A 14,348-nucleotide genomic window follows, 5' to 3' on the forward strand; every position below is an offset into this window, starting at 1 on the left:
GATTGCAGGATATATGTGATGAAATGGCTGAAAACAATTGATCCTGAAAAGATAAAAAACAGGAAGTATAGATGTAAAAATTGGAAACGGGTAACTAATTTCTTTCTTAATAAAATTTGGTTCATTTCTTATTTCAGTTGGGTTCAAATTAAGTAATTTCTTTCAATTGAATTGTAGGAAGAAATAAATGCTTTCAGGCGGGAATATGGTCCAACCATTCTCTTGCACAAGATAAATAAATTAAGAAACAAAGTCATTGAGGCATCTGGAGCGATAAGACTCCCAAAACCATCCACTGTCCTCTCAAGCCCTTTTTGTAAATTCTCATCTGGGGATTTAGAAAGTAAATAGGTTATAGTTTCAATCTTTGGCTCTTTGTAAGGAATTGTAATTAACATTAATTTGTTTAACTCGTTGTAAAAAGCAAACACTTTTTCTTTAACTCGTTGTAAGTGTTAATGTATATATTTAAAAATCTTTTTTTTTAATGTATAGTTGTTAATATTAATGTAAATGTTAATGTTAGTGTTAATGTATATATTTGTTGGAACTGTCTGGGCTATATTAAATGAATCTAAGTTTACAGTGAATGGATTCAATGTATTAATATATATATATATATATCACTATTCAATTTCAGAAACACCTAAACTTTTTGACATAACACAATTGCAGAAGTGACTATTCAATAAAACATGAATCCAAATAAACCCTTATTATATGACTAAAACCCAGATGAACCAAAATTTAGTCATATATGAATTGAAATTTATATTAATAAAAACCAAAACTTCTATAATCCTCTCCAGGATAATCCATATCCTGTGCATCAATCATTGATCCACCATATAAAAGGTTCAACTGCAAAAAAGAAAATAAATCATATATTAGCAAAATGCACAGACGAATTTTTCCCTAATCAAAAGCAAATCAATGTTATCTCGCTTAGAGCTAGTTGCAATCTATTTTTCCATATTTGATCCCAATCTGTTCTTGAGACGGCCTCTTGTTCTAACACGTGGGGGCTTTGAAGGTCATTAACATCACTCAACGTGGCGTCTTCGTGAGATAACGAACATTTACCTTTACTTTTTGCTTGATATTTTTGCATCTCAGCCATGATATTATCAAAAGCCTAGTGTAGAATTCCAGTCAGCTTCTCAGATTCTGACACAAATTCATAAATATTGTGCGACCGAAATACCAAATCGTCGAATCTCTTGCTTCTCGGCTCCAATAGAGGCTCGTCCTGGCTGTTCTTGATATGTGTGTGCCTCCTCTTTACGTTTTTACTCCAGCGTTCCAATATATATTTTGGTGCCACTTTATCTACTTGCTCAAAGCTTGAGGCACTTAGAGAATGGCAACATAGTATCCGCATTGACTCAAACAACAGGCACTGGCACTTTACTTCGCGTGATATTGCGTCATATGTAACAACAAACTTGTTGAATGTTAAGTTAAAAACCTGCTCTACAACTTCGTATGTCATAAAACCTAGAGTGGAATGCATTGATCTTGTGATGCAATTTATCTTTCCTCTGAGTTGTGCTTGAACTTCCCTGAACCTCTCATGAGTATACACGTGCTAAAATTGAGCCTCTATTGGTGATTTTTTTGCACACAGTATCACAGTATGAAAATCTGCAACATCAAATTCTATCTCTCTTTGTTCTTTGCTTCCTAGGCAATTATCATATTGTTTTACAAATTGAATCAGGGAGCTATTGCGTGTGATAAACTTGTTAAAAAAAGCATGCATGCTCTTGCTCTTTTGTGTGCTTTTCATCCCTACCCAAAAGTGGTGATTCAAATAAACTGGAATACATAAATGACGATCTTTAAAAAGCTCTGCAAGATGAACCGAAATTAGACGTGCAAATGAACTGAAAGTTATAGTCGTTTTCATCGAAAAAAGTAACAACATCAAATGATTCGAATTAAACCTCGATTACCTGAAAGCCACTTATTGCCTCCAACACCATACTTTGTGACAAAATCATTCCAATTTTTGTCGAATGCGTCTTTTGTAAACGAGTTCCAAACAACATAACTCATCCATTGTTCAATTTTTTCATGTCGCTTGTAGCCGTTTAATTTGCTTGGGATCTTCTTCATGATATGCCAAATGCACCACCGATGAAATGCTGTTGGCATACAAGCCTCAATAGCCCTTTGCATCGATGCACATTAATCGGTAAGAATCCCTTTTAGTGCCTTTCCTCCCATGCAATGAAGCCAACATTCGAATAACCATTGAAATGACTGGATGTTCTCATTTGTCATCAAAGCACATCTAAGAAGTGTCGAGTGACCGTGGTGATTCACACCCAAAAAAGAACCAAAAACCAAATTGTACCTACAAAAATGGACACTCAAAATAGTTATGAACCAAAATTTGTTGGCTCTATGAACCGAAAACTATATCGTAGTGAACGAAATACCTATTTGTGTTGTAAGTGGTATCAAATGAAACAACATTTCTAAAATACTCGTATGCAGCCTGCTTCTTGCATCGGCCCAAAATGCATTTTTGATGGAGTGATCAGCTTCAAGGTTAAGCTCAAAAAAGAATTTTTGATTCTTCTCTTTCATTCTTAATAAGTACTTGCCAAATTCTTTGGCATCGTCTTGTTCGAAAACATCCCGTACTTTCCTTGTAATGTAATTCCTCACATCTTTTTCAAAAAAACTTAGTTCCCGATGACTGCACATTGCTCTACAAATAAATGACTGATATATTTTACTCAGTCTGATTCTGGCTTCCTCGTTGTTTTGAATAGTACGACGCATAAACATGCTTAGCTCCCTGTGTTATTTAAGTATCACTGCTCGATTTGGACAACAAGGGTGTGAATGATTTAAAACAATTTTTGAAATTATCCAAAGACTAACATCCTTTAATATATGTACATAAATTCTAGCTGGACAGTTTATTCCAACTAAGGGATTTGTCTTCAGAGTTGGAGATATCTTAGATTTTCACTTTTCGTATCTACTACATGTAATTAGTTGATTCTTAATCTCATATCCTTTCTGAGTGATGTTCCTTATTTTTGTAGAAAAATCGGCAAGTTTAGAATGATCTTTGTAGAACTTTTCAGCTTCTTCTAGTGTCTTGAAAGTCATCCCAACCTTTGGGACAAATTGTTCATCCACAACACACCTGGATTGTAAAATGAATAGAAAATATTGTGATAACATGTGCATTCTGTAATGACCAATGAACCGAAATACATTCTGTAAATTCAGAAACTCCTGCATTCTATTCATTATCACTTTATTCAATTGCATTCCATTGCTATTTAATTGATTAAAGAATGAACCAAAAATATTATTAAAGCAAAACCGTTGTATAATACCAAATGAACCGAAAATTGTCCATTATATAAATTTAAATTTAGAAACACCTACGTCTAGAATGAACCGAAAATATGATCAAAACGACACCAATGTATAATACCAAATAAACAGAAAATTGTGTTCATAAACAACTGGATTTAGCAATTGAATTCTTTTCTATTCAATTCAAAATTGAATAATCCAAACCTCGTCCATTTGATTCGATTCAGAAGAATAATTCAAATCATTCTCATTCAACTGATTTGAAGTTGAATCATTCATTGTTTTGATACGCTATTGAAATTTAAAAACGAAGAAGAAATCTGAAATTTGAAAACGAAGAAGAAAATGAAGAATATAAATGCAATGCAGATTGAAGAAGAAAACGAAAAAGAAAATGAAGTTTTACGTTGAAGAAAACGAAGAAGAAAAATAGAGAAATTAGAGCAGAGAAGAACGACGAGAAGCTCTACATTAAGAAAGAAGAAACTCTACGTTGAGAAAGAGAATCTCTGCAGCATTGAGGAAGAAGTTTTACGTTAAAAGATAGGAGACGCGTTATCCAAAAAGAATTTAGTTGACTTGGTTAAAAAATTTACATGAATACAAAATATTATTGAATAAAATTATATACTTGTGACAAAGTTTTTTTCCTCTCTATTATAGTATTATAATAAATGATAGAAAATCTATAAGTAAAAATTTTAGCTTGATTTATGTTGGTCGAATTTAAGTCTTATTTGATTTTTGATTTAATTTAAATTTAACTTTCGATATTGATAAAAAAAATAATAAAAAATAAATTTAAACGGTTTAAATTTATTTTATTTACTATTTATTAATTTTAATAATAATTAATGAATATTAAATAAATTAAAATAAATTTAGACTAATTTTTTATTGTTCCTCAATCATTACTGTTTAATTTCATTGGGCGAGCATGCTTCCAGAAAAGGCATATACTTGGACTGGCTATTACTGTCATGCCTGGCTAACTTGAAAGCTAGGCCATAATATGTTGTTTCGTCATTTTTTGTATTTATTTAAGACAACTGAACAAGTTGCATTAATTAATTTGTATTTGAGCTGCATCATCTTCTAGAAACCGCAAACCAACTCTATGCTGAAGTTGACCAACCAAGGATTTTATTTTCAATACGCTGAAGAACAAACACGCATAAGAAAAATAAACATGTAAATAAAATGCTATACACATATAATCTCCTTGATTCACGAAATTGGCCTTTTGAGTAGAGGACTAGGGAAATGGAATGGAACGTATGTGAAAAATGTTTCGGAATTCACATTTATTGTAGACCTAACTTTTTTAACATTTATCTATTTAGATTTGGTGTGATTTTACCCTGATCCCAGTTGAGAATTACGTTCAATCAAATAATAATGGTAAAAAAACAAAAATGTCAAGTGAGTTTAATATATAGTAAAACATATATATACATAATAACAAAGACAATTTTTTGTCAATGAATTATAACTCAAATGACATAGTCTTTCTATATTCACTTAGAAGTCGCGAGAGTCGAATCTTTTTATCTTTGATAAAAAAAAAAAAGACAATTTTTTATTCTTCTACTTGTTTGTTCTCGTTTTTTCTCGATATATTTTTCGGGGCTACTAGAACTCCTCTTTAAACAGCATATGTTGGAAGAAGGTCAACGATAACCCACGAGTTAAGCGAAGGGGTAGGGAGTAAAAATAGGATTTTTAAATGATTATTATTTGCCGTATGAAAATATTTTGGTCCGAAGAAAGTGCAGCTTTGCAGGACTTTGTAGTTTATGTCACATCTATCCCTTTGAAAAATTAGAGGAAATATTCTTGAAGGTGCTTTTGAAATCGGAAAGGTTGCAAATTATTACATATATAATAAGATAAGAAGACGAGCCGAAAAAGTTCCTCCTTTTCCAAACTTATAACCATTAATGCATCAAAGTCAAGGAACGGAGGGTAGGCATGTCATTTTGCTTTGATAATTACATCGTAGACTTGGGGTTTCCCATTTAAATCAAATAATAATAATCAAAATCTTAATTAATTAAGTTGTTCAAATCTTTTGGTCTTTTCTTGCTTGCCAAACAACCACTGCATGCAAGTATCGAAAACTTCTCTCTTTCTATAAATATACACGCACACACAATTAAAGAGTGCAAGTATTCCAAATTGCATATACCTACACAACTAATAAAAAAGAAATTAGAACCTAGATGGAGAAAAAATCAACCAACGAAAGAAGGTAGAAAAGCCTCTCCATTTTCTCTTGGTGCAGTTGAAGATTTTGAATATTAGAACTCTCTTTATTTTAATTTACATTCTCTCTTGAAAAGTCCAAAACCCCATTTTCCATTTCCACCTTACCACACACTATCTCTCTCGATCCTTCTTACCTAACACTCTCATATTCCCACCAAGTGCATCACCATATATATAAATATACACTAGTATCATATCATATCGATTCATTGATTGAAGAAAGAAGAAGAATGACATTCATGAAAGGAATATGGAAATCAATGTTGCCGGGATGTTACAAAGGAGAGTACCCATCAAGAAAGCCGAAGAGAGTGGTTTCGACGAAGCCAATATGTTCGCAGAGGATATCAGTGAGTGACTTGAGCTTCCCAAGCACAACATTCTCGGAGGATCTGTCGATGTCGCTGGCGGGAACAAACCTGCATGTCTTCACGCTGGCTGAGCTCAAGCTCATCACTCAGCATTTCTCGTCCAGTAACTTCCTTGGCGAAGGCGGGTTCGGACCGGTTCACAAGGGCTTCATTGATGATAAGCTTAGGCATGGCCTTAAGCCTCAGCCTGTTGCTGTTAAGCTCTTGGACTTGGATGGCTCCCAAGGCCATAAAGAGTGGTTGGTATGTATATATTAATATTCAATATTATAATCAAGGGATCGGAAGTCGATTTTATACCTACCTTTGCAAATAAAATGTTATTGTATGCGGACAATACTGCCAAATTTTTTAGTATAAAAGTGTAATTGATCCCATTATTATAAATATAATACCTTGGTGATTAATGATATAATAAGTGGTTAATTATGAATTTATGGTAATAATTAGTGTTTTTTGACTTGTGGGTTCTAAGTTCTAACCTTGCTTGTTTTGGTTTTAATTTGCAACAGACTGAAGTGGTTTTCCTGGGTCAACTAAGGCATCCACACCTTGTGAAGCTGATTGGATATTGCTGTGAAGAAGATCATAGGCTTTTGGTATATGAATACTTACCAAGAGGCAGCTTAGAAAATCAACTATTTAGAAGTAAGATATTAGCTAAATAATTAATTTTCTTTCAATAATAATCTTCATATTGGATTAATTAATTTACTTGTTTTTTTTTTTCCAGGATTCTCAGCATCATTGCCCTGGTCAACAAGAATGAAAATTGCTGTTGGAGCTGCAAAGGGTTTAACCTTTCTCCATGAGGCAGAGAAGCAAGTCATCTATAGAGATTTCAAAGCTTCAAACATATTGTTAGACTCTGTAAGCATCAATAATATATAAATAATTTCTCTCTCTCTCGCCATTAGAATAATTATTTATTGAACTCATTCAATATATGAATTATGGTTTTAGGATTACAATGCAAAACTATCTGATTTTGGGTTAGCAAAGGATGGTCCTGAAGGAGATGACACCCACGTTTCAACTCGTGTTATGGGAACCCAAGGCTATGCTGCCCCGGAATATGTCATGACAGGTATATTTTATTTCTTATTCAATTCTAACTTTTTTTTATTTGCTGTGCTACAATTCTAAATATATATACATGTATTTTTCAGTTTCTAGCGTTCGAATTCAAGAATTCTGTTGACCATATTAATTAATTAGTAATTACACATTTTTTACTATTACCTACGTTTAACTGATAAAAAGATAAATTTATACGTGTTTATTAATAGACTAGTTACATATAATTGTATTGTACTATATATACATAACAAAAATGTACACCAATTATTCTATTCGTTCTCATTTATCTATCATTCTATTAGATAAAATAGAATAAAATAAAGGAATACAAGTTTAGCAAATACCTATATATATAAAATCAAAATGAAATGGATATTGTCATCATTTTTATTTTGACAATAATACTCAATTTTTTAACATATTTAAACAAAAATATAATGAACAAATAACAAATAACATGTAAGAGAATGAAAATATTCATTCTCTAACTATAACCAGAAACATATTTATTTAGCTTTTATTACACCATTGATCATGCACCGCCACTTTACATTTGTCCACAAAAACAATCATAGGAGAAAAAACACCTTGACATTTCTAATGATAGTTAACTGCTAACACGGTTGTTGTCAACTTGTACCTAACTCAATTTTAATAATTATTAATTACCTCAGAATTAATTATAATTTATTATAGCATAGCTAACGAACAGTCTAACACATTAATGTTCATAATATCTTATATTTTTTGTTGTGTAGGTCACTTGACAGCAATGAGTGACGTGTACAGCTTTGGGGTAGTATTGTTAGAGCTTCTAACAGGAAGAAGATCAGTGGACAAGAGTAAGGTACCAAGGGAACAAAACCTTGTGGAATGGGCAAGGCCAATGCTCAATGACCCAAGAAAACTCGGAAGGATAATGGACCCTAAACTTGAAGGGCAGTACTCTGAAATGGGATCAAGAAAGGCTGCAGCATTGGCCTACCAATGCCTTAGCCATAGGCCCAGGAACAGGCCCACTATGAGTGCTGTTGTTAAGGTTCTTGATCCCCTTCAGGACTTTGATGATATTCCAATTGGGCCCTTTGTGTATACCGTTCCTAATGAAAGTAATAATAATAATAATAATAGTGGTGTTGAATCTTCTTTTTCTCCTTCTCCTTCTCCTAACAAGGAGAAGAAAAGTGGACATCATCATCATCATCGTCATAGGCGACCACATCCGCTTGCTAAATCACCTAAGTCACCAAGGCCACATTCACATTTAAATTCAGAGAATGAGAGACACCACACGAATAGAAGATCATCATCAAGTGAATCAGATTCTCCACCTTCGCATACATAGTTAGTATTTACCATGCGTGGCATATAATATAAATATCTTTATTGTACATGTATATAGATATTTTTCTCGCAACCATGTTTTTTTATTTAATTTTGAATATACCGTGCGTGCCAACTGCTACCCTAACTGGCCAAGTGTAATGAGCAAGAGAGAAAAAGAGCATGCAAATGTGTAATAGTCATTGCAAGGAAAACATGTTTGAGTTTTTTTAATGGTTTTTTCATTATTCTTCTTCTATATATTTAATTTAGCTTTCTTATTATTAGCTTATATAGTAAGGGATTTTTTTATTTAAATATTAAATATATTATTTTCTAAAATGTGCGACATATAAAATATTTATGTTTTTTTTGTCATTACATATCTCGGATATACAGAGTAAAAAATAAACAAATCACAAAATTTAAATACTATACCATCGATAAATATATTTTTTTAACTGTTTATTTGGATAGCTGTTATACGATTAAATTTTAATATAGGAAGTAAATGATATAAAAAAAATATATTCAATTAAATTTATAAGATTATTCAAAACTAAAATATAACGAACACTACTAGAAAACTAGTTATTACAGACGAATATTTTCGACGGATTTTATTCCACGGAAATACAGAAAGAATTTCAGAAAATTTTTTTGTCGAAAAACAAAAAAATTGGATTAGCATAAATTACAGACGGAAAAGAGAATCCGTCGATAATTCCGTCGAAAAAATTAAATTTTTTCTGTGAAAAATGATTACAGACGGATTTTCCGTCTGTAATTAAATAGACGAAACTCTACGTTTCATTAAATTATTACAGACGGAAAATCCGTCTGTAATTTAAAATTTTCTGTCGGAGATATTGAATTAAACCCAAATGAAACTCGAGCTTCTTCCAGCTTCTTCCAAATGAAACACGGCTTCTTCTTCTTCTCTCCGTAGCACAAGCTACTTCTTCTCTCCGTGGCTGCTACTTCTGCTTCTTCCGCCGCTGCCGCTGCCGCTGCTGCCATTGCGTCACACAATCTCTCTCTGTCATCCCTTGCATCGCACGAGATCCCTCCGCCGCCGCTCTCGTCGCATCTACTCCCATCGTCGCAGAGCTCTCTCTGCCGCCGCTCTCATCGCATCTGCTCCCTCTGGCTCCTCTTCCATCTAATCTCAACTCGCTCTCTCAGTTCTTCTCGTAACCATATCAAATTTCAGGTATATATATGATTCTGTTCTTCGTGATAAATTTTAGGGCTCAATTTTTTATGCCAGTTCTAGGTTTATCATACTCTACTTTTGTGCTTTGTTTGAATCTGTAGGTTTACTCTAATTTTGATGAATTATTTTCTGCAATCGAAGCTTTTTTGACCTAAAATTCATGGTAGGCCATTGCTTTCTATAGTTTTTAACTTTCATAGTTTGATATTGATTTTGATGATGTTGGCTCATGGTAAACTAATGTCCAGAGAGCAGCAACTGGAAGGAGACTATTGACAGCTTCACTCGCGATTGAGGACTCACTTGGAAAGTATAGCATTATGATTTTGTTATTATTTTGATATTGATGCTGCTCCCAAAATTTAGGTTGTAACTCCCACTGGTAATGTCTTAGTGGATGACTTGACTCTTAGGGTTGAGTCATCTTCTGTATTCATCAGTAGTTTTGCATCAATTTATCTGTCTTATTTTAATGTTTCTTTCAGAAAGGAAAATCAGATTCACTTAGAAAGTTTCCTTCTAAATCTTGTCCTTTAAGATACGGAACAACAAAGATTCAAGAAGATGCCCTCACTCTGTTTCAAGCTGCATTACGTGAATTTTTGGGCTTTTGCAACTCTAAGACTCATGGGAATGAAAATAACAACTGGGGAGTTACATCACTGTCTGTTTCTACTGGTAAGATTGTCCCCATACCATCTGTAAGTTTGAACTGCTTCAGTTACAAATTTTCTCTCAACCTTAGAACAGTAAGCACATCATAAGGTTTTGAAATGCTTATTATAGCATTGATATATCTTATCAATAAGCTATATGTTCAATGTTTAGGTGCATACTTGCCAGCTTACCCTTTAAAACTTTTTCTTTTCGATGATCGTAACTCCTTAGCAAGTGATAGCTATTTCTGTCACAGTGGTATTGAAATTTTTATCAAAACTGTATGTTTCCAGGGGACACATTCCATTGTAAAATATTTTGGTGGGCAAGTTCCATCTAGCTCATCATTTAATCAACCACTAGGCAATGCATTTGATGAAGCTGTACCATCATCTCCGTCAGGTTCTCCATAATCCCAGTTGTATTAATTATGAATTATTTGTTCTCCTACATTGATTCTACTCTAATTTGATGGGTGTTATATGCTTAGCAGGTAGTGAAAATTGTTCAGGATTAATTTCCTATGAATTACAGCAAAATTATCCTGAAGGAGATACAAAAATTAAGAATTCAGAGGCTTGTTTGCATGAACAGGTTTGTCAAACAAGCATACATCATAATCTTGTTTAGTTCTCATTTTAGTCAGTTTTCTTAATGGAGTAACCTAGGAATGCTATGTTTATGCATTAGGTTGGCACCATCCTGTCCAAAAAAAAAAAAAAAGATGATATTGTGTAACACCACCTATAATGGATTTCATAGACAAACATGGTAGAAAGATCTCTTACTGTTTGTTCTATTAAGCATGATATGCATTTATAATGTGTGGAAGATAGTTTATGTTTTTCTTTTAGATCAATATTCAAGGAATTCAATTCACACACACAACCACCCTTTGCTAACACAGATCAGGCATGTACTTCCTCGTTAGTTAATCATTTTTTTATTTTTATTTTAAACTTGATATAGTAAAAGCTTTCATCTTCTTTCTTTAATGTGTGTCTATATATATATGATGATGATTTTGATGGGTTTCACATTTTTACTCTACCGATTCACAACATTGTAGTATATTTCAATATAAGATTTAAATTAATGTAGCTTAAATTTAAAATATGAGAAAAGATAGAATAATAAGTAATAACCTTTAAACTATTTGTCTAATGCTTAATGTTAGTGATCATCTCCACCTAACAAGGCCAAAAGTTGCATATCTACCAAGCACTAATTAAAAAAAGACAAACTTGTTCTCTACTTCAAACGCTTTTGAGCGGAAAAGCAGGCCCTGTAATCAATCTTCCTTCATGCAGGATCCATTGTGTAATTTATCCAGGAAAGTAGATAGCTTGCCCAAAGAATCCTCCCTTGAGTCACCTGCAGGTACTGTAGCATACTGGTTTCAGCATGTTATTTTCCTATTTTCTCTATTATTTTTCTTCAGAGATAATAATTGGGGTAAGTTTTTTATTCAGGAAGTGAACACAGAACAACAAAGAGTGAACCATATAGAGATTCACCTGCAAAAGATCCTAGGCCTCTTTCTAGTACACCCAGTTTGAAAGCAGTTGAGAAGAAAAAGACGGCAGGAAATAACCTTAAGGTATGCTTTGCCACACCATCTTAATGAATTTATTGTTAAGAGATTAACCTGCTATCATTTCAGAACATTGTCAAGCATGGGTTTGGAAGGTGAACTTTCTGGAGATATCGGATCACTATCCGAATTGGAGACTTTGTAAGTATTTTGTTTTCATTGCTTGTATACATTTCATTTCAGTGTTTTCTTGCTAGCAGTTTGTGTGCAGTTTTCACTCTATTTGAATCTGTATTTTTTTTTTTCAACTAGGGATATTTCTTACAACAAGGACTTGACTATGCCACTTCCAAGAGCCATTGGAGAGTTGAGGAAACTGTCAACCTTGTAAGACAGTACTGGTTGTTCAATTAGTATCACAAATCTTAATTGATTTTGATGAAACAATTCTTAACAAAGATAGATGGTTTCTCGTTTATCTTCAAAATTCTTGTTGGCTGTAGTTTCAATGGTCCTATTCCAGATGAAATCGGATTTCTGAAGGAGCTTCACTTTATGTAAGGATTGTCACTGAATGATTGCTTCATGTTTAAGAAACTTGTTTATATTTTCTATTAGAGGCCTTTTCCTTAGTATCTTTATCTTTTGTAACTTAATGATTTCTTGGATCATGGTCTAAATCAGTTACTTTGAATTGCAGATCCTTAAATTCCAATAGCTTCACTGGGAGGATTCCACATTCTATTGGTAATCTATCGAACCTATATTGGTTAGATTTAGCTGACAATGAGCTTCAAGGACCTATACCAATTTCTAGTGGCAGTGTACCTGGTCTTGATAAGTTGCACCATGCCAAACATTTGTGAGTCAACTCTTTTATTTTCTGCAATAAATGACTTACTACTTTTATGTAGAAAAATCCATCTAATACATGTTACATGCAGTCATCTTGGGAAGAATAATCTCTCAGGCAATATTCCTCCTCAACTTTTTAGCTTGGAAATGGCTCTGATTCATCTGTTACTAAGAAGCTCCTCCGCACCAACACCAACCTCGTTCATACCCCATTCTAGGGAACCATCCTCCCCTGAAGCAGAAAGGGTTCTTCAATTTTCTAGAACAAGATCATTTGCCAGTCCAAGACAAAACTTGCCTGACTCATCAGATCATCGAAGCCCAACAAAGCACGACAACAAGAGTCGCATACCACGTAGTAATGTGCTCAAGAGTCAGCATGGTACCAAGATCAAAGAAAGTGACCAAGTGATTCACACAACAAAAGGAAAACCTTCAATCAGAGAACTCTTCTCAGTCTCAGGTTTAGATAGGCAAGTCCTAGTAGAATATGATGAAGATGATGGTGAAGAGAAGAAGAGAGGTAATAGAGGAGTGATGGTGGCAAGATATGTGGTGGCAGTGGAAGAGTCCCAGATGGAGGTGGCTGGGAATCAGATAAGACTGATGCTTATTACCAAACCATGATTCAAGCTAACCCCAACAATGCGCTTCTGCTTGGAAATTATGCTAATTTCTTAAAAGAGGTAAAGCTTGTTTTTGAAACTCATCAATACATGGAAGATCTAAGAAAACTATTGTGCTCTGTCTATGAATGGTTCACTGATATTCAATTTGAAAATATAGGTTCGTAGAGATTATCCTCAAGCCGAGAAGTATTTTGAAAGATCCATTTTGGCTAATCCTGGTGATGCAACTGTTTTGTCACTCTATGCCGATTTAATTTGGCAAATAGAGAAGGATGCTGATCGTGCTGAGGGCTATTTTGATCAAGCTGTTAAAAGCGCCCCTGGTGATTGGTAAGATATATACCACTATTTCAGCACATGGATGATCTGGTCTTAGAGAACATTTGTGACCGTGTGAGGAAAGCTGGGATGAAGAAGAAGAAGCAGCAGCAGCAGAAAATTGTTCAAATGAGTTAGGAAATTGAATAGGAGTTGCTTGCAACATAGTTCTTTTAATTTACTAGTATGAGAAAAATTATTTAGAACCTTTTGGATACCCATTAACAACTTTTAATTTACTCAATACACTTTGTTGATGTATGGTGGTTATTTATTATTATAGTTGATATATCAATATACTTTGTTCATGTTTTGAATTATATTGACTTGTTTGTTTATTATTTGAAATATTATAAATATTTGAATATAAATTAGATAAAAATTTGTATTAAATTTATATTTATTTTGTATGAAAACAAGCTTATTTTGTAATTAAAAAATAAAAAAAATTAATTTTATCTTACTAACGGATTTACAAACGGATTTTCTGTCTGTAATCAGAGTGGGAGATGATTTTCTAAAGTTCAAATTACAGACGAAAAATCCGTCAAAAAATCCATCTGTAATTACAGATGGAAAATCCGTCTGAAAATCTGTCTGTAATTACAGACGGAAAATCCGTCAGAAAATCCATCTGTAATTACAGACGAAAAATCCGTCGGAAAGTTCGTCGCCTTCGAGAAATAGATGGAGAATTTACAGAGGGAAAATCCGTCGGTAACTGGTAAAAATCCGTCTGTAATTTTCCGACG

General features: G+C 33.4%; 1 protein-coding gene and 1 pseudogene across 1 annotated transcript; both read left to right on the forward strand.

Moving 5' to 3' along the window:
• The first annotated feature begins 5,524 nt into the window (after window positions 1–5,524).
• On the forward strand, window positions 5,525–8,621 carry LOC107479120 (serine/threonine-protein kinase RIPK). Its single transcript, XM_016099265.3, has 5 exons — window positions 5,525–6,227; window positions 6,497–6,632; window positions 6,718–6,854; window positions 6,948–7,071; window positions 7,823–8,621. The coding sequence occupies exons 1-5, from the start codon at window positions 5,844–5,846 to the stop codon at window positions 8,407–8,409; spliced, it is 1,368 nt and encodes a 455-aa protein (XP_015954751.1). The 5' UTR covers window positions 5,525–5,843; the 3' UTR covers window positions 8,410–8,621.
• A 3,112-nt stretch (window positions 8,622–11,733) lies between these two features.
• On the forward strand, window positions 11,734–13,937 carry LOC127745826 (receptor protein kinase-like protein ZAR1; annotated as a pseudogene).
• The last annotated feature ends 411 nt before the right edge of the window (window positions 13,938–14,348 follow it).

The sequence above is a fragment of the Arachis duranensis genome, chromosome 3, assembly GCF_000817695.3.
Source record: "Arachis duranensis cultivar V14167 chromosome 3, aradu.V14167.gnm2.J7QH, whole genome shotgun sequence".
Lineage (NCBI taxonomy): Eukaryota > Viridiplantae > Streptophyta > Magnoliopsida > Fabales > Fabaceae > Arachis > Arachis duranensis.

Excerpts from the sequence above, each read along its gene's own strand:
- LOC107479120 (XM_016099265.3), top strand. The coding sequence starts at position 5,844 with ATGACATTCATGAAAGGAATATGGAAATCAATGTTGCCGGGATGTTAC. Across the intron at positions 6,228-6,496 it reads AAGGCCATAAAGAGTGGTTG|ACTGAAGTGGTTTTCCTGGG; the intron begins GTATGTATATAT and ends AATTTGCAACAG. Across the intron at positions 6,633-6,717 it reads AGAAAATCAACTATTTAGAA|GATTCTCAGCATCATTGCCC; the intron begins GTAAGATATTAG and ends TTTTTTTTCCAG.